Source organism: Bubalus bubalis, chromosome 8 (genome assembly GCF_019923935.1).
Source record: "Bubalus bubalis isolate 160015118507 breed Murrah chromosome 8, NDDB_SH_1, whole genome shotgun sequence".
Taxonomy (NCBI): domain Eukaryota; kingdom Metazoa; phylum Chordata; class Mammalia; order Artiodactyla; family Bovidae; genus Bubalus; species Bubalus bubalis.
In genome coordinates, this window is record NC_059164.1 from 7,198,026 (window position 1) to 7,217,977 (window position 19,952).

At 45.9% G+C, this 19,952-nt stretch overlaps 1 protein-coding gene across 1 annotated transcript in view; it reads right to left on the minus strand.

The window, feature by feature from the left end:
• Positions 1-520: 520 nt before the first annotated feature.
• LOC112586431 (ATP-binding cassette sub-family A member 13) overlaps positions 521-19,952 on the minus strand; it is a 115,506-nt gene continuing 96,074 nt past the window's right edge. The window contains exons 26-33 of the mRNA XM_045166516.1: positions 17,522-17,698; positions 15,327-15,633; positions 10,112-10,239; positions 9,538-9,572; positions 8,615-8,944; positions 5,295-5,364; positions 2,961-3,092; positions 521-651 (exon numbers count right to left, since the gene is read on the minus strand). Of these exons, the coding sequence (XP_045022451.1) occupies positions 521-651; positions 2,961-3,092; positions 5,295-5,364; positions 8,615-8,944; positions 9,538-9,572; positions 10,112-10,239; positions 15,327-15,633; positions 17,522-17,698 (1,310 nt within the window). The remainder of the gene's footprint in view (positions 652-2,960; positions 3,093-5,294; positions 5,365-8,614; positions 8,945-9,537; positions 9,573-10,111; positions 10,240-15,326; positions 15,634-17,521; positions 17,699-19,952) is intronic.

Consider the following 19,952-nt stretch of genomic DNA (forward strand, 5'->3'; position numbering starts at 1 on the left):
ATGAGTACTCCATTGTTTTAATCCCTGTCAAATATAGAGGTTTTACATAATCATCAGACGCCTGTCCCTCTTATCATTTTCAGTAAATTTTGATACTTGTTGTCAAGTCACATTTTAGCTATCTTTAGAAACATTTCATTAATTAAAAACAAATCCCTTGTAACAGTATTTTTAATTTAAATGATTGTGTAAATTTCATTATTTTACATTGACATGTTTCATAGTAAATGTTATATAATTTAAAATTATATAAATTTATACATCAACTTGGAAAAAATCAACATATTCATGACAAATAGCCACGTTGAGGAATGTGGCATCTCTTTCCATTTATTCAAACCTATTTTAAATATTTAATTTGATAAACATTCTCCTCTCCATTGGAGTCACACTGATATTTATTTTAACGCTATCTTCCCCACTGCAGTCTCTATTTACTGACAACAGAGAGTCAGGCATTGATGTTCACGGATGTGTATTTGTGACCAGCCATCTGACGGGCCTGTTTTTCACCTGATTCTCACACTGAGCTAGGGACGCCCTGGTTTTCTCTATCTTTTCCGTTGTCTCTGATTCTCCATTTCCCACAGCTGGAACCTGTGTCTCCCAGGTTATCCCTGTCACAGCGAGCAAGTAGGGGCCGGCAGACAGCTGGGGGGCGGAGCAGAGACACGAACCCGCCCCTCCCTCGCCACCCCGTCTCAGGTGCCCCCACCTCCTCGGGAGGAGACAGGTGCCCCCAGAGCATCGCCAGGCCCCATCCGAGCCCACACCTGCGGCGGAGGTCCTCGGTGCCCAGGACAGGCAGACAGATAGAAGCACACCCCTCCACGTGTGCTGGCCCCTTCTGGCACCCTACTCCAACCCTGCCTTGCCCCTCCTGCACAGCAGGGCTTTCTGAGCACCAGATGCTCTTCCCACATCCCAACATCCACAAGAATCATCATCAGATCGAAAGCCTGTCCTCTGTGCTTTCCCACAGCTGCTGCCTCCCTACTTTTAGATTTTACCCAGTTCCTCCCCAAAGCCTCCCCAAACTTGCAGGATAGTCCCGACCAGGCCACCTCCCTCTGGTCACTCTGTCTTTTGAATGGGCCTCTGTCTCCTGAATGTGCCTCTGTCTCTCTCCCTCTTCCTGAGCAACACCCCAGGCTCGCTCACAGGTGCTGCCAGGAAGCCTCTGAAGTCCCTGTCTGACCAGTCCCCATCCATTGGCCTCAGGTCTGGACAGAAGCACCTTTCCACTTAAGACTGAGGCTTCCTCCACTGGAATGTCCCAGTGGGAATTGGGTGCTAAGCCCTAGCTGAGCATCACAAGCTCCTTTGCCTCACTGGAATATATGAAAATTAGAACCTGGGACCTCTTGCCTCAAGGCACTGGGGCTAAGGAAAAACTCAGCTTCTTCTGAATCCAGCGACAAATCTGCTAATAATCTTCACCTGGACAAGAGCAACACGATTCCCTGGTCTTTACACTCCTCGAATTCTTTTCTTTTTCTGTGGACTCCAAGACATCTGCCATTTTGCATCTAAATACAGCTTTTTTAAATTACTATTTTGTGTGCGATGTACTGAGCCTTTACTTTGCAAATCCAGGTTTTTCTCATTGAAACGTGATGGTTCCTCTTCTTCCCCTGGATCTGTCTGGGGGTGGGAGTCGGGGGTTCACAGGCTGCCTGATCCATCACTTTCCTGGCACCATCTGGGCATGTCCCTGTCCTGACTGCATGGCTGCTCCTCTGCACCACTTCTTGTGCATTTCAAACCAACATCCCACCATCTTCTACAACATCCCTCGTGGTTAACCAGCTTCTTGGTAACATCCAGCCTTTTACAGCTTCCCTTCACCTTGGCCTCCTCAGTTAAATTTTTTTCTCATTTCCTAGATCCACCTTTTCTTAGATTTTATTCAAATATCATGACAGTGCAGTCTAAATTTTTCCAGAATAAATCACGTTTCTAAATTATGCTCTCACTACCTCTTGGGCATCACTTTTCCTGCTCATATGTAAAATAATCTTTTCAATGACCCATTTTATTTTGATTTTTACTCATCCTTAAATGGTGCATGAACTCTCCAAGTGTAGAATATATTTTTGTAAACAGAATGAAGGTTTTTTTATTTTCTCCTATCCCTTCATTTTCAACTTGTATATGATTAGAATCTCTTTTAGTTCTTAACTTTAAAGGTTAGATGCCGCTTGAAATGCCCAGTTGTTTGGAAAGTAAATAGCCAGAACCACAAGCAATTTCAGCAAGAAAGTATGATACCATTTAAAAGCTATTTCTAAAATACATAAACTAAAAAAGGTTGAAGTGCTCTCTCTGCTGCCTGGGGCTGAGCTAGGCATGCGGCGTGAGCGCCTCCTCCGCCACCGACTGAAGGGGAGGCCCACGGCCTTGGGCAGCCGGCCCTGCATCACCTCCACACACAACACTACTGCCTCTGCTTTGGAGGGACTCCCAACCACCAGGCCCCCGCTCAGCCCCCTGCTGCCAGCCCAGCTTACCTCCAGGTCCTGCCACCCATGGGCCTGGCTGAGAACCAGGTCCTTTTACTCCTACCCCGCGGCTCTCTCTGAACCCCTGACCTTGGGCTCCAGGGGCCCAAGACACATGAGTGCCAGGCTCTCCTGCTCTCACTCCCTCACCTCTATCCTCCTCACACACATGATCTTGAGAACCAGCTTCTCTGCCATTACGTCTTCTGGAGCCCCCAGGCTGGGGAGCTGCGCGGTGGGCCCATGGGACCCCACCAACACCTGTCCTCACAGGGTCTCGGTTGCCTCAGGATTCAGAAGCACCATTTTTCCCTCAAACATGCTCAGCTCCCTTTAAAACACATCCTATCAACTCCCTTTCTTGTGTCTTATTTAAAGAACAAATAATTATCCAATATTCACATACATTGCTCAAACTGTTTTTTAAGTTGATTTTGTCATAAAGTGCAGAATTCTTACCAGGAATCAAGTTGTTCAAGTACCATCCACATACAAAATAAAGTCCTGAATCAAACAGAATCATCCAGCAAACCCAGCCAAATGTCATGCCTGCTACTTCTGGAGACTGGTACATGTTATCCCACTGAATCCCTGGAAGGAAGAGAAAGGTCAGCGTCAGCACTGCTCATCCTCTTTCAGGGCAGACTTTGATGACCTGAGTCCACTGGGCCCGGGGTCAAAGCTAAGCACAGCTAAAACAAAAGGAAGGTCAAGGCCATGGATCCTGGCCTTCCAGTGAAATGCTGCTTTCATCTCACACCGACAAGGACAGCAGGTGGGTGACCATTAACAACACTTGAATATCTAACATTTAAAATTTTTTAAAGGTTGCTTTGCTTATACCTAGTTGTACTTGCTTAACTAAAAAACTCTACATTTAGGAGAAATAAACCTGTTTAAAAACAAGATGAAAAGTCTTTGAGCACCCACTCTAAATTATACTATTCTTCTTGTTCTTGGAATATATATAAATAGGATACAGCATCTGCAGTAGGAAAGAATAATTCTCTTCTAACAATATGTTTGTAAGGTATTGCTGGATTAAAATTAATTCTGTGATGGTTCAGTCACTCAGTCGTGTTTGACTCTTGTGATCCCAAGACTGCAGCCCACCAGGCTCCTCCATCCATGGAATTTTCCAGGCAAGAATACTGGAGTGGGCTTCCGTTTGCTACTCCAGGGGATCTTCCCAACCCAGGGACTAAACCCAGGTCTCCCACATTGCAGGCAGATTCTTTAATTTATTTTACAAGAAATATTCATCTTTCTCAATTTTCCTATGGTACTAACCTGCTGCTGCTGCTGCTGCTGCTAAGTCACTTCAGTCCGACTCTGTGCAACCCCATAGACGGCAGCCCACCAGGCTCCCCCGTCCCTGGGATTCTCCAGGCAAGAACACTGGAGCGGGTTGCCGTTTCCTTCTCCAATGCATGAAAGTGAAAAGTGAAAGTCAAGTCGCTCAGTCGTGTCCGACTCTTCACAACTCCATGGACTGCAGCCTACCAGGCTTCTCCGTCCATGGGATTTTCCAGGCAAGAGTACTGGAGTGGGGTGCCACTGCCTTCTCCAATGGTACTAACCTAGAACTCAATAAAATAAATGTTTTGGGGCATCCCTGGTGCTCCAGTGGTTAAGAACCTGCCTTGCAGTACAAAGGGCACTGTTTGGATTCCTGGTCCAGGAAGATCCCGCATGTCACGGATCACCTAAGCCCGTGTGCCACAACTACAGAGCCCAAGCTCCAGGGCCGGAGAACCACAACCACAGAGCCTGCCAGGCCACAACTACTGAAGCCTGTGTGCCGGAAGCCTGTGTTCCACAACAAGAGAAGCCACTGCAACCGGAAGCCCTCACACGGCCACTGGAGAGTAGCCCCTGCTCTCCACAACTAGCACAAACTCCACACACAACAACCCAACACAGCCAATAAATAAGCAAGTAAATGTTGTAACATTGTGGACTTGTTGGAATCTGGATCAAAATATTCAAACACTCTAACAGTAACCATATTTCTTCCATATTCTCATGATCCTGTTTAGTTTAAAAATCAGTTCAAAGAACTCAGGATAGGTCATTTCAGGATGACTCATCTGTTTCAATACAGTTTTAGTGTTGTATAGTTCAGGACAGTTCAACATGTTTTACCGAAAAGTCTGAGAATTTCAAGACAGGCACAAATTCATGAGTTAATGTAATGAGATCTGGAGTTTGGTTTCATATATGGTATACATTTTCCCTGCATCTTCAATGTACCACAAAAATCATATAAACATCTAAGAAATACACGTCTCCTCTGGTCTAGAATTTTAGTTGCCAAAATCCCAATATAAGTGAAGATTACTGCCAACGGTTTTTTAAATGTTTGTAGGGTGATCAGTGGGAGAAGGCAATGGCATCCCATGCCAGTACTCTTGCCTGGAAAATCCCATGGACGGAGAAGCCTGGTAGGCTGCAGTCCATGGGGTCACTAAGAGACATGACTGAGCGACTTGACTTTCACTTTTCACTTTCATGCATTGGAGAAGGAAATGGCAACCTGCTCCAGTGTTCTTGCCTGGTGAATCCCAGGGATGGGGGAGCCTGGTGGGCTGCTGTCTATGGGATCGCACAGAGTTGGACACGACTGAAGTGACTTAGCAGCAGCAGCAGCAGCAAACCAACACCAGGATCTCCTTCCAAACCTTCTGCTTAGTAACTGACACTCTCTACTCTATCACTTGAAACATGATAACTATACATTTCCAAAAACCTGAGTCACTTAGAGTCACTACTTAAAAAACTGCATCCTCTTACCTGCCTCTTGCCCTTCTAGGAATGTAATAAAAAACACTCCTTGTCCAAAGGCGGTTGTGGAGAGGAGGCACTGCCCGCAGATTGAGGGAGAGAAGAGAAAAACAGAAAGTTAGTGCTTGACTGGGGACCAGAGAAAATCCACAGCACTAAATTCAAAGAGAGAAACCACTGCACGTTCAGGTGCTAATGATGTAAACCACCGCTCCAGGTGGTGGTTCCAACATCTGAACCCAAGACTGGGCCACGCATCATTCCATTCTGAAAAGTGTGATAACAAGCCAGTTTTTAATGTTAAAAGGAATTATTTCTCTTTACTGCAGTGTTTGAAGTGTCATAAATCCAACGCACTGTACACAGAAACGTATAACACCAAACAGTGGAAAATAGAATAGAGCAATTTACTGTGTTTTATTATTAAGTGAATGCCCTGGAGCACACGGCAGGCAGACTGGATGCCGAACACGCACGATTCTACATGAGAAGAAGGTGCCTTGGAGGAAAATGTTATTTCATCTCCAGTGGAGAGGTCTTGTGTTTAAGAAAAAAAAAAAAAAAAACCTTACTGGAAAAGTATCTCACATTTAAAAATATAATGTACAGGAGTCAGACTTTTTATTTGCTAGAAGCAATTTCAGCATATAAAAAGGAAATCAGCCTTCATGTACATAAAATCTTAAATCTAAGGACTGAAATAAAAAACAAAAAACATCACTTGAAACTCAAGTTTTGTTGAGTTTTACAGGCCGGATGTTTTATAGGCCAGATGGCCGATGGCTCGTTTTCCCTATGTAAGGAGTATGTGATGGGGACACCGGAGTGGGGGGGGGGGGGGTCTCCCAGGTGTTTCCACTATTCGGCAAACACCTATTTAACACACAAGATGACTGGTTATGAATGACTACAGGTAGGACACAAACTAATCCCAACTGAGAAGCACGTATCAGTGGGTAAAATACTGATGAACACCATGCCAATCTATGCTTATGACTTGTGGAAACCAGGTCGGTTTGAAGGGCGTACTGATGTTAGAGAAAAATAATTCCGTTTTCTTGGAAGCATTGATATTTTACTCTGAGGCATGAAATGAGCAGAGACCTTGACCCCCGCCCCAGTGAGGGTGCCGGGAGACCTCTGAAGGCCTTGGTCATCCTCTGGCAGCACTGGGAGTCTTTTTCTTAATAACTTAAGTACAGTTGACTTAACAGTATTCTGTTGGTTTCAAGTGTACAACATGGTGATTCAATATTTTTACAGATGATATTCCACATAGAGTTACCATAAAATAGTGGCTCTACCCCCTGTGTTGTATGTCACATCCTCGGAATGTTCATTTGGTCCCTAGCAGTTTGCACCTTTTAATCCTCTACCCTCTCTTACACCTCCCTCCACTCCCTTACCACCACACGCTCTGGTAATCACTAGTTTGCTCTCTGTATCCATGAGTCATCTTCTGCTTTGTTATATGGTCCTTTGTTGTATATTTTTGCAGGGACCTGCTCGTGAGAACGGGGTCCTTTATCTAAAGGACACAGCTCTGGGAGCTGCCTCAGTCCTTGAGGGTTTGCTTGCAAACATAGCTCTCTGTCCCGCCACCCCAGAGATTAGGCGACTATTAACTGCAGACACCTGGAGTTCTGGACAAACTTCTCACGCACAAGGAAATGTTATCTGGTGTAAGAAATAATAACAGGGTGCCATTCCCATGCTCTCAAGATTTTTTGTGACTTTTCGTAAGATGTATAGGTCAGCCAAGAAGAATGTTAACTGTCTTGTCTTTCTCACGCTCCCCTGTATCAATATAAGATGCTGAATAAAGTCGTGGTCAGACCGCTTCCCTTTGTGGAGACAGGTCTGACCCTCTCAACCCCATCTTTGCTGTAGTATTCTTTCTCAGCCGCGTCCTGCACATTCTCGGGACCTGATCGACTTTGCCGGCTGGCTCCGGCATATTTTGGATTCCACATTCAAGAGAAAACATACAGCACCTGGAGGCTTCTGTCTTTGCCTGACTCTCCCCCCGGTCCCTCCTCAGATCCTCCCTCCAGCTGGGGGACTCCAGTCACACTCCCGGCCTGCGGGGAGGACCTGCCCTGCCCTTGAGCACGTGGGATGTTTGCGTGGCAACAACGCCTTTAACCCCAGCTCCTCCTCCCTTCCAGTGCGGGGCTCCGCCCTGTGTCTCTGCTGTGTCTCAGCACCATGCTTGCCAGGCATCATCACAAAGCAGATGAGCGTCCGTCTTCTGAGTGTTTATGTCACAGACCAGCAAGTATTCTAATGCTTTGAGAGGTACATTCTAAATGAGTGACTCTGATGCTGCCAAAGGAGAGGTCTTTCCACCTAATGTAAAGTAATTCATGATACTTCAAGGAAAAAATGTGTATTTCTTACTTCTAAAATAGCTTTGGAAATCTGTTTCATTTCACATAAAGAGACACAGAGTAAAGGGCTTCCTTTAAGATGCTCTTGAGTGAAACAGTCTTCAGAGGACAGTCCCCATCATGTAACGAGTGACAGTCTCTCACAGGCTGTCCTCTGTGGTCTCGGTGGCCCCACCCATGGCAAGGCTGCCTCTGAGCTGGGAGGACAGACCATGGGAGGTGGGAAGCCCTGCAGAGCTGAAACGGTGTGCTGAGACGTGGAGAGTGCGGGTTGCGTGCTGCCGGGGACACGCAGTCTTGTTTTGCAGTTTCACAGCACAGCACACTTACCAGGAGATTTCCTCTTCATGGGCTCTGAAATCACTGTAGATGGGGACTACAGCCACCGAATTAGAAGATGACTGCTCCTTGAAAGGAAGCTAGGATAAACCTAGACTGCATATTAAAAAAGCAAAGACATCACTTTGCCGATAAATGTCCATCTAGTCAAAGCTATGGTTTTTCCAGTAGTCATGTACGGATGTGAGAGTTGGACCTTAGAGAAGGCCGAGCGCCGAAGAACTGATGCTTTCAAATTGTGTTGTTGGAGAAGACTCTTGAGAGTCCCTTGGACAGCAAGGAGATCCAACCAGTCCATCCTAAAGGAGATCAACCCTGAATACTCATTGGAAAGACTGATGCTGAAGCTGAACCTCCAATACTTTGGCCACCTGATGCAAAGAACCAACTCACTGGAAGAGACCATGATGCTGGGAAAGATTGAAGACCAGAGAAGGGGACAACAGAGGATGAGATGGTTGGATGGCATCACCGACTCAATGGACATGAACTTGGGCAAACGCTTGGAGATGGTAAAGGACAGGGATGCCTGGTGTGCTGCAGTCCGTGGGGTCTCAAACAGTCAGACACAAATGGGCGACTGAGTGACAACACACTTACCAGGACCGTCTGCAGGACGGTGCCCATCTGGTCGTGCAGCACCAGCAGCACGATGTAGGGCAGAAAGCTGGCCGTATACAGCAGGCTGCTGCACAGGGCGGCCATGCTTGCGCGGCTGAACAGCGCGCTCAGGAGGTAGCTCAGCGTGACCACTGACACGCCGAAGTCCAGGAGGAAGAGGAAGACGATCCAGGCGCTGCTATAGGTGAAAACGCCGCTGACCTTGAGGACGAGGGCCAGGGCGGCACTGCTCACGGTCAGCACGGCCATGTTCTCCAGGAACCAGGCCAGGAAGTGGACGGCCGGGTGCACGCCCATCATCCTCATGTACTGTCAACACAGGGAGGAGAGCAGGTCAGCACGGGGACTGAGAGCAAGCAGGGCAGGTTCCCGGGAAGACCACAGCTGCATGGGCCAGGGGAAGAGGGCCGCTGTCGTGGACACCTGGCCCCAGAGACAGCGCACCAGACACTTTGCCCAGAGTCCGCGTTTAGTTGAATGAGATCCCGGCAGAGCAGGTCGCTGGCTGTGAAGAGGTAAGAACTGGGACCAGGTGACCTTAGACCAACCTCAAGGAGGGACCCCAGACCCCAGCTTGACCAGCCACACTCTTGCTGCCTTCCCTTGTTTATTGAGCTTCCGTCGATTGTGTTCTTTTATTTGTCATTTGGTGTGTCTTGGGTTTGTTCAATAAGAACAAACAGAAAAATGAAGGAGGAAACACGGAGCCTTAAGCTGCTCTCTGTGAGGGTTATTGCTCAGGTTCTAGAGCGAGTTTTGCAAAATAACTCAGTTTAAAATCATAACACTAAAATTTATCTACCCACTAACCTCCTGCTTGCCCATCTATAACGGGGTGACATCTCTGGGTGTGGGGCTGAATACTCAAAGATGAGAATAATTTGGATACACCCCCACCTCACTAACCCCGAGGCCCAGGCCCCACACTGGGGTGCAGCTGGATGGGGAAGAAACACAGAAATCCAGGAATGCATGTGTTCCACACAGGTAAACTACCTACAAAATGAAAGTGCGATTCTAGTCAAAACTGAATGAAATGCACTTTGTAGTCTCTGCACCTTTCCTTTTCTTTAATGAACAAGTGGACAGCGTGTGCCCAGGCATCAGCCCAGTTGAACGGGAGGCTTGGTCTTTTCTGGATGCTGTTATGAACTTTCATTCTTAAAAGCAGTTTTGATAGTTTCAAGTTTTAACAAAAATAGCAAGGCTACACATAAAGAATTCCAACTGTAAACGAAGACGGTAATTCTGTCTGTATGTCCGTCTAGGTCACATGAGCACCAACACTGCTGAGTCAGCGACTCTCACGGGACCATCTGCAGCCTCGCTTCCTCTCTGTGGGTGAGCCAGACGTGTCACCCGTACAGCTCTGGCAGGGCATGCGGCTTCCAAGTGCACGGGTCTCCTGGGACAGTGGGACCCAGCCAAACACACAGGGTATCCGGCCACCCCCCAGTCGCTGCCCCTTCCCCTCACCCAGGCTGCTTACCTCTTCCAGCTGGATCTCCCGCTCATAAACCAGCTTTCGGACCATGCTGGCCACAGACACCATCCACGTGAGCATCATTATCAGGGGGAAGAAGAAGCCGACGTTGTTCAAGAACCTGTGGGGACGGGCCGGTCAGCATCCAGGCTGCCCCAAGATGCTCTCAGTGAGTCCAGCTCCCACACTTCATCCTGCAGTCCTTACAGCCCTGGGGTTCACCCAGGAACACAACCTCGTTTGACCCTATGACTGGGCAGAACCACTGCTGGGTACCCTGATTTTGAAGGATACTAAGTGCTAAACCTCACAGAGCAGAGTAAAGAGAGAGTCATGAGGGGCCTGGAATTGGAGGAATCAGACTCTGGGGTTCTTGGAGTCACTATCCAAGATCCAGAGAAGTCCAGATGTTTTGCACAGACTTGTCAGAGTGAGGCCATTTCGGGCAAATTAAAGAGAATAAAAAATCGAAGAGAAATTACAATACATGGATGTATAACTCAACCCTTTTCCAATCTGTTCCTGGAAATGAGTCCAAACCAACAAGAGAAGGAAAAACTGACACTGTGATTCTGATACATAGTTGGAAGAGATGGCCAACTATTTGAAAAAGCTGCTAAACATAATCAAGTTCACAGGAGAGTTACACGAAAAAATGTATGTAAGAACTCAGGTTAAATCATCTCAGGAGATGTTCTTCAGGAAGTTACCAGAAGACAAACCAGCCCACAAAAGAATGACTTTTGTGCATTCTTTTGGGTAAAGATAAAGCAAGGATAAAGCAAGAAGTGACTGTATTTCTAGTAAAAATAAGACTGAAACAAATATTAAAAATAAGGTGACAAGACAGACTGGAAATGTTTTGTTCCTGGAAATGTAAAAATGGGACAAAAAACAAAAATTGCAAGATTGGGGAAATGAGCCAGAGAGGAAGAATAAAGTTGATGAAATCCAAAATAAAAGGCTATTATTGGGCTATTTGTTTCGGGCTTCCCTGGCAGTCCAGGGGTTAAGAATCTGCTTTGCAATGCAGGGGACATGGGTTCCATCCCTGGTCTGGGAAGATCCCACATGTGCAGAGCAACTAAGCCCACACGCCACAATTACCGAGCCAGAGCTCCAGAGCCCATGAGCTGCAGCTACTGAGGCCCATCCATCTAGAGCCCATGCTCTGCAACAGGGAGCCACCACAGTGAGGAGCACGCACACCACAAATGGAGAGAAGCCACTGCCCGAAGCAACTCGAGAAAGCCTGCACGCAGCAACGAAGACCCACCAGTCAACACGTACAAAGATATCAATCTTTTTTCTTAAAGGCTAATTTTTTAACACTGACGACTGTAGACTACAAGTTCAGTCATCTTCTAATGGTACAATGGAAGACATTAGTGGAAGAAGAAAAATCATGTTTTTTATTGGTCATGGTAAAAAAAAAAGGTTGATAATATTTATACAAAGTTACAACTACAAGGCAAACACTACAACAGCAAAACATGACTAAATATAAATAAGAAAAATATAAGACACAACTAAGACCATATATACACAAGAAATTGTATTTCATACTGTTGAACAGCCAACCTCACCTGTGTAAGAAGTTATGTGCTGCTCACAACAGACACGCCTGAAAGAAAACACTTCAGAAAAGTTTAAGATGAAAGGATGGGCAAAAGGCATGGCAGCAAATGAGAATCCAGAAAGAGAAAAGAAAGGAGGAAAAGCAGACCCCATTAATTTAATCATATACAAAGTAGAATGACATACTACTGCTGCTGCTGCTGCTGCTGCTAAGTCGCTTCAGTCGTGTCTGACTCTGAGTGACCCCACAGACGGCAACCCACCAGGCTCCCCTGTCCCTGGGATTCTCCAGGCAAGAACACTGGAGTGGGTTGCCATTTCCTTCGCCAATGCATGAAAGTGAAAAGTGAAAGTGAAGTCGTGTCTGACTCTTAGCGACCCCATGGATTGCAGCCCACCAGGCTCCTCCATCCATGGGATTTTCCAGGCAAGAGTACTGGAGTGGGGTGCCACTGCCTTCTCCGTGACACACTACTAAGGACATACTAATGAGACATACTAAAGACATACTACATAAGAAAGGCCCAGAACACAGTTATTCACAGCTCTGCGCAGCAACTCAACCTCAAGACTAGAAGGCCAAACCACAGGAAAAATCGAGGGCACGTTCCAGAAGCAGGGACTGTGATTTCTCTCTTAGCTCAGGACAGATGAAGTGGACACAAAAAGGACAGAGAACTCCTAAATAACAAAGTTAATGCAGGTAAATTTTCCACTACAAAAACAGGAAATTAAAAATTATTTTCAAGTGCCCATAAATCATTCATCAGATTATATATTGGTTGATAGAGGAAAATGCCATAAATCCAAAAAGTGAAAATGATTAAGACAGTATCTTCTGGTGGCAAATGCAAGTATTAGAATTTATCAGCAATATTTAGGGTATGATGCAATTTTTGGATTTTTGTCAATCTGACTTTTTAAATGCTATCTCAGACTAGTTTTAATTTGAATTTTTCTTATTAGGAGTAAGCTGAGTAATTTCATATGCTTAAAATTCCTGAGAATCTCCATCTGGAAATTGAAAGAAATTTTACTTAAATAGCTCTTGGGTCAAGAAGATTATAGAAACCCATACTGCAAGTGTCTACAAAACAATGAACTTTAAGTCATACATCAGATCTATGGGAAGTGGTTAAAATAAAGATTGAAAGAAAAGTCATCACCTTAGGCAAATACATAAATTAAAGAGAAGAAAAAAACATTAAAAATAATGAATCCAACACGAGTCTCCATTATCAAAGACAATTATCAAAGACACAGGGACTTCCCTGGTGGTCCAGTGGTTAAGAATCTGCTTGGCAATGTTGGAGATGCAGGTTCAATCCCTGATTTGGGAGGATTCCATACGCTGAGGGGCAACTAAGCCCATGCACCACAACTAGAGAGAATCCCTCGCATGCCGCAACTACCCAATGCAGCCAAATAAATAAATTAATATCTTTTTTAAAAGTACCAAAGAAACAGCATAACAATTGACCATACATAAAAGTGAAGAAGTAATAAAAATAAAAGCAGAAACAACAAGTAAGTTAGACAAGACAAAAGAAGAGAATTGATAAAGCCTAAGTGCAGTTCTTTGAAAAAATAACAACAGAACAAGAAAATAAGGAAATTACGTGTGCACCAAATGAATTTTTAACACACAGAAGTGTGTTGAAAAGGGAGTAACTACAGACAGAGAGAAAATGAAGGAGCAGGAGGCAGGGGAGAAGGACCACGGTCATTTTGCTTGGCCTCAAATCCTCACTCGGACCTCAGGGAAGAGGTTGATACACAATGTTGATGTATGTGCACCTCCACCAGCTTCCCAACTGGGTGAGAAGAGGTCCTCTGACTCTCACCCCTGGGGCATCCTACAGGGGAGGGTGACCATAGTTCTCGGGGTTCACATGGTCTTGGTTAACCCTTGTCTGCAAGCTTCCAGAAGGCAGGAGCAACACCTATTTTCACCATCAAGTACGACAGTCAAGTACATACATAACACATAGCAAATGCCCCATAAATGGCTTCAAATGAAGAAACAGCACAAAAATTGCACTCTTAGCAAGATGTCATGATTTCAAGTATATAAAATATGTATCACAAGGTCAGCAAGGATACTCTGCAAACAATATAAACCAACTTATGATTTAGGAGAGGGTATGAAGTATGTTTTTTCCCCCTCTATTTTCTCAACTCTTGACAGCCATTTGTTCATAAAACCTAACAAAAAAGGAAACATATTAAATCAGGGATGTCTAAGTGACCTCAGAAAAAGGACTGTCACCTCCCTGTTATCTGGACAGCATGAATTAAACAAATCTGTTCCAGACTCTTCTGAGTATTTATCCTTACTCTGGAACCCAAACAAAAGCTTGTTGACAAATTTTGAAATGAGGAAATCAAACATTTTCATTTAAGTCTTTTTAAAAGGATACTCTGATCTTCATAAACATTTCATTGTCACCATCGCTTTTCCTGAAGGTGGCGAATCCCTGATCTGCATGTTAATAATGCCCTTGTTAATAGTGTTTTCTCTGTGCCCTGCCTCTATTAGCAGCGTCCCGGGAGTTCAAAGACAGAAAATGATGAGCATGTTGAATCAAAACTGCACATGCAGGAAGAAGCACTGGAGAAAGCTTTCTTTTTCTTGTCTCTCAAGATGCATGACATTGGTGCAAGTGCAGGGTGGTGGTCAACCTCCAGTGCCCACTACACTTCACCCCAGCTCACCCTCCTGGCCTCCTGACTGCCTTTTCCCCTTCATCTACCTCCAACCCACCCATGACCCCAGTGCCAGGCTGATGCAGGTTCTCTGCCTCTACCACCCTCTCCAGCACTGGGGCTCGAGTCCCTTGTGACTCATGATATGGGCGAGGAAGGCACTCAGAGAGGGGTGAATCCGGGGCTCTCAAGGTTCACATCAGGGCTGTGCCCTCCCTCCCAGCCTGTGCCAGATGCACACACAGAAGTGTGTGGCTTCTCCAGCCCTGGAGAAGGGAGTCGGATTTCATTCTCTCCTTTCCCAGTCCTGTTTACTAACCCACTGGGATAATCAAGGAGGAGGAAGGATGAGAATGCACGCACACCTCTCTAAACACAGCACCACCCACATCACCACCCATGTCTCACTCTGGAGCGTCGAAAACGGAAGAGCATCCCAAGGGTGAGCACTGCCCTGGGTCCCCTCAACTGACCTTCCCCTCACTGTCACCCCAAGAGATCACCCACCGAATTACCCAGTTCAACAAGGACCCCACTAAGCCACCACCCCAAGCCTCTGGGAATCCCCCACCCCTACATGTGAGTGGCACAGACCTAAACTGTAAGGATTTCTGCTGAAGAACAAACACGCTTTCTCTGATTCCCTAGTTCAGGTGGGAGGAAGCCCCCTTGAATAGTACTCGTCAAACTTATTCCAAGGGGTGTTTGAGGCTACAGATGCCTGATGTCAGTTTTAACCGAACACATTGTCTCAACAATTCTTCTTCTATCTGGATGGCTCAGACAGAAATGAGCCTTAGGAAATCAAAATGGAGAATGGATTTTCTTCCAATGCTTTGTAGTGGAATGACTATGCAAAAGCTCCAGGATTTTCCTCTATCCGGTCTCCCAACACAGGGTCCCCCCCACAGCCAGGGTACTCACAGGTCGCTGGTGTGGCAGGGGTATGGGATGGCCTGGGCCTGTGTGGCCGGGTCCAGGGCCTCTTGCCCCATCTGCACCGAGATGATGGCTCTTTCGATCATGTCTTGCAGTGGCACAAAGATGTAATTATACTTGAACCCGTCGGCTGGGAGGTTCTGAGGGTGGAACTTCCAGAAAGGGTTTTTCACCAGATCCGTTCTCATGCTATACAAGATACTGGTCCGGATGCTGTAGGTGACCTGGGGCGGTAGCTGCAGAGATTCTGAGCTGAGGTTCTTACCAATTAAGGAACTGTTGAATATGATGCCTAAGGTCAGAAAAGGGCAAACAAGGGGTCATCATAACCTAGGAGAGGCTCACAGCGCATCAGCACCGGTCTGACCAGACCATCCAAGACATTCAGCTCAGTCCCTCCCCCATCATGCAGGGGCCTCACTCCAGGCAGATGAGGCTAATCTGTGTGACACAGCCCTCAGCCATTAGGTAGAACCAAGACCTCCTAACTCCCTACTTTTTCTAGAGTACTTGCTCTAGCTACAACTTCTAATATAATATTGACTGTGTATGTGTGTGTGTGCACTCAGTCTTGTCCGACTCTCTATGACCCCATGAACTATAGCCATCCAGGCTCCTCTGTCCACAGAATTTTACAGGCAAGAATACTGGAGCGGGTAGCCATTTCCTACTCCAGGGGAATCTTCCTGACCCAGGGATCGAACCCATATCTCTTGTGTCTCCTGCACTGCAGGTGAATTCTTGACCACTGAGACACTGGGGAAGTCCATAAAATTGACTAGAAGTGTCGAAAGTGGCCATTGTTCCTGATTCTAGGGGGAAAGCTTTCAGTCTTTCACCACTGAATATTTTGCTGGCTGTGGGTTTTTCTTATATGGCCTTTATCATGGTAAGTTTCCTTCTATTTCTAGTTTATTAAGTGTTTTTATCATGAAACAATGTAGAATTTTGTGGAATTCTTTTATTGCATTGAGATGATTTTTTTCCTTTCATCTTATTAAAGTGACATATCACATTGATTAATTTGTGTCTGTTAACCTATTCTCAGATTTCAGGAATGAATCTCCCTTGGTCATTGTAATATAACCCTTTTAAAGTACTGCTTTCATTTGCTTGCATTTTGCTCAAGATTTTTATGTCAATATTCATAAATGATATCTGTAATTTAAAAGAACTATCTTTTTTATTTTAATAAAACCAACACTGTGGTGTCATAAATACATAAAAATTAATTTCCTTTGCATTTTTTCAGGACTTGAAAAATCACACGAGGCTGCTGAAATAATCAGGATTTCCTTCTATGGGATAATATATGTTCCTAAGAATTGATGTCTTTGGTTTCTGTGTTCTGCTATAGGAATTCTTCCAACTTCTTATATAAAATCCCCTGTGGGTTCAAGTCTGCCCTCCCGAAATTCATAAGTTGAAGCCCTAACCCCTAGTACTTCACAATATGACCTTGTTTGGAGACTGAGTCTTCACAGAGGTCACCAAGTGAAAATGAGGTCACAAGATGTGCTCTAGCCCAGAAGGACTGGGATACTTGTAAGAAGGGGAATTTTGGACAGACACACACAGAGGGGAGGCAAGGAGAGACACAGGGAGCAGACAGCCGTCCACAGGCCGAGGAGCGAGGTCTCTGAGGGAGCCAGGCCTGCCCATACCTGGATGCCAGAATTGTGAGAAAATTAATTTCCGCTATTTAGGCTACTAGTCTGTGATACTGTCAAAGCAGCCTTAGAAAACTAACACAAAGCTGAATAGAAACAATTCACTGTTTATTCAAAAGGAATACAAGAATACATCATATTCATGTTGACTCAATAAGATTGAACTAGCCACTGTCTCTTCTTTGCTGACACCAACGATGTTGAGACACCATGGTAAAAATAACAGAGATGTAAGAAATCATAGATTTAATCAAGAAAAGCGTAATGTGTCGTGTAATGTGTCATGCGAAATTTAACCATAAACTAGTAAATTAGTTTAATAAACCGGGAAAAACAGACACTGGAAATAGCATACAAGGCCGATCTTTCCACCAACTCAAGGCAACCAATTCTGCTTTACTCATTTTACATGGAAAGCACTCCTTTTCTTTTGGAGCCATGATAAGACACGTTTGGGGAGAAATATGCAAGCGCTGCCCTTATGAGCATGCGTGTTAACTGAATACTTACTGGCCAATAAAGTGTTCTTCCGCAGGAGCTCCTGTGCTGTGGCCTCCAGGGCGGCAGCAGAGGCCAGGCCCCGGAAGCGGTTCAGCCGGACGCAGGAGGCCAGGTCGACCAGCACGCGGCCCAGGGAGCGCAGGCGGCCGGTGCCCGTGTGGTTCAACATGGCGTCCAACTTCCCTCCTGAGGAGCATAAAACGAGGACATAGCAAGTTTTCTCGGCACAGCATGTACGGTTCCTACAGCGGGGATTATGCAAATAAGCTCCCTCATGAGAAAATGACTCGAAACAGTCCAGTTCTGTTCCATGCAAAAACTGCTACTTCCATGCTGAGGGCAAACTTTCACAAACACTCCCTGTGATGTTGATACTTGGAAAGAAAACAGTTAAATCACAGAAGGTGAGGTTGCAACCAATGGGCAAGTCAGTAGCAGGGGCCAGAGGGAATGAAGAACCAAGGGAAAGAAGGTGAGAGACATGGGCTGGAGGAAGCCAGCTCTGAGCGAGAGGTAGCCTTGCCCCCTCTGTACCTTCTCAGGGCAGCCGGGTAGCGGGTTCTGCAATGGGGACAAGACCCAGTGTTGCTCCTAAATCAGCTCTACTGTAACTCCATGTTTACACTGGAAAGTTGTCTGAAATGTCAAAGTCTGTGTTCTCATCTGAAGTGTGAAGAAAGCAGAATCCCCTATGGGATCGTCCTGAGGATTAAGCATTTGTGGGTACTTCGTGTGTGTAAGTGCTTACTGAGCACCTCCTGTTGTCATGGTTCAGGCTGCTGAAGAGGAAAACTAGGCACCAGTCTTAATTCAATTCTTCCTAGTGAAACTAAGCTCAACAGCTAGAAAATAGGAGGGCTGCACACTCTGAGGCGCTCTGACTGTTGGGGATTTTTGTCTTCTTGTTTTTGATAGAGAATGGGAAAGTGTTCAATTTGGCAGCATGGGGCAAAAGGGGCATTTCTGTGTTGCCGATCGTCTGTCATTTGGAATGTGTGCTCTACAAGCTTGCCCAGGAAGCTTGCCAGAAATTTCACTGTGTGTCATTCCAGAGGCTTCATGGAATAAGGAGTGACTTGGCCTCTGCAAAGCGTGGCTTTGCTTGTCTCCCAGGGACAGAACCAAAGCTGCTTTAAGTGGGCTTGGCATAGCTGAATCATTATATAACTGAATCATTATAGCTGTGTGTGTACATGTGTATTGTTAGAAAAGCAGCCCCACACAAATGCCATGGGCTTCAGGGTCCCGTGCAGAGCCCTCCCTCAACCCCCAAAAGCAGCAGCATGTATGTGGAGAGAGCTCTCACTCAACAGAGCAAGTGTACCACAAGAGCCTCTCAAGTCTTCACCATTTGTTGAGTCTGAACACTGCAATGCCCTCCCCTGCCTGACGAGGGTGCTGGGGAGTGCTGGGGGGGCACCTCCACAGGAGAGGATGGAAACAGGACAGGGCACAAAAGCCCACCGTGAGAGGCCTGGACCAGGCCGGCTTCTCTCTCCTGGGTCTGTATCACACACAATGAGACAGAGGGAAGACACACAGGACCAAGGAGCAGGAGGTACAGGAAGGCCATGGGGTCCCAGTCAGCCTGCAAAGGCAGCAAGACTCAGAGGCTCACACAGGCACAGGGGACAAGATTCTACAGTGATTTCAGCCAAGCTTTGCCAGGAGAAGCTGAGCATTTTTCCCATTCGATGCTTATGACTGAGGACCTGAGACACACTAGTGTGAGCCATGACCAGCAAGGAGACCTACTGCCAAGTCGCTTCGGTCATGTCCGACTCTGTGCGACCCCATAGACTGCAGCCTGCTGGGCTCCTCCATCCACGGGATTTTCCAGGCAAGAGTACTGGAGTGAGGTGCCATCGCCTTCTCCGAGGAGACCTGAGGTCCCCCATTTCTGGCCCTAAAAATGATGTTCAACAACTGCCTCCATCCTGATGCTTTTGGCTCTTCCAGACGAAGGCTTCCCAATATCTGGGGCCACCGCTGTTAGGGGAGCTGTCCTGGCCAGAGCATCTCACCAGCTCTGACCCTGCCAGATACCCCTGGGGACAAACCCTCCCTCTGCTGAGACCCACAGAAGGAAACTGAGGCCAAATAAGCTCTATGCACATGAGAAACATCCAACTGGGTTTCAGCGCCTCATTCTTAACCTCACCAAACATTTTAAGGAAACCCTCCAACATGAAAGAGAGAATTCAAACAAAATGAGTAACAAAAAAACAGAAACAATGATCAAAAATGAACCTAAAGATTAAAATGACATTATTTTTTACATACAGGTGAAAGATTCAATGAAATGACAAGAAAATATCTGATATGTGAAGGACAATTGCCTGCAGACTAAAAGGATCCAATATTAAAGTATTAATGATAGTGATGGACAACCTGCTGAAGACAAACAACTAGAAAATACAGATGATTTTTAAAAATCTGT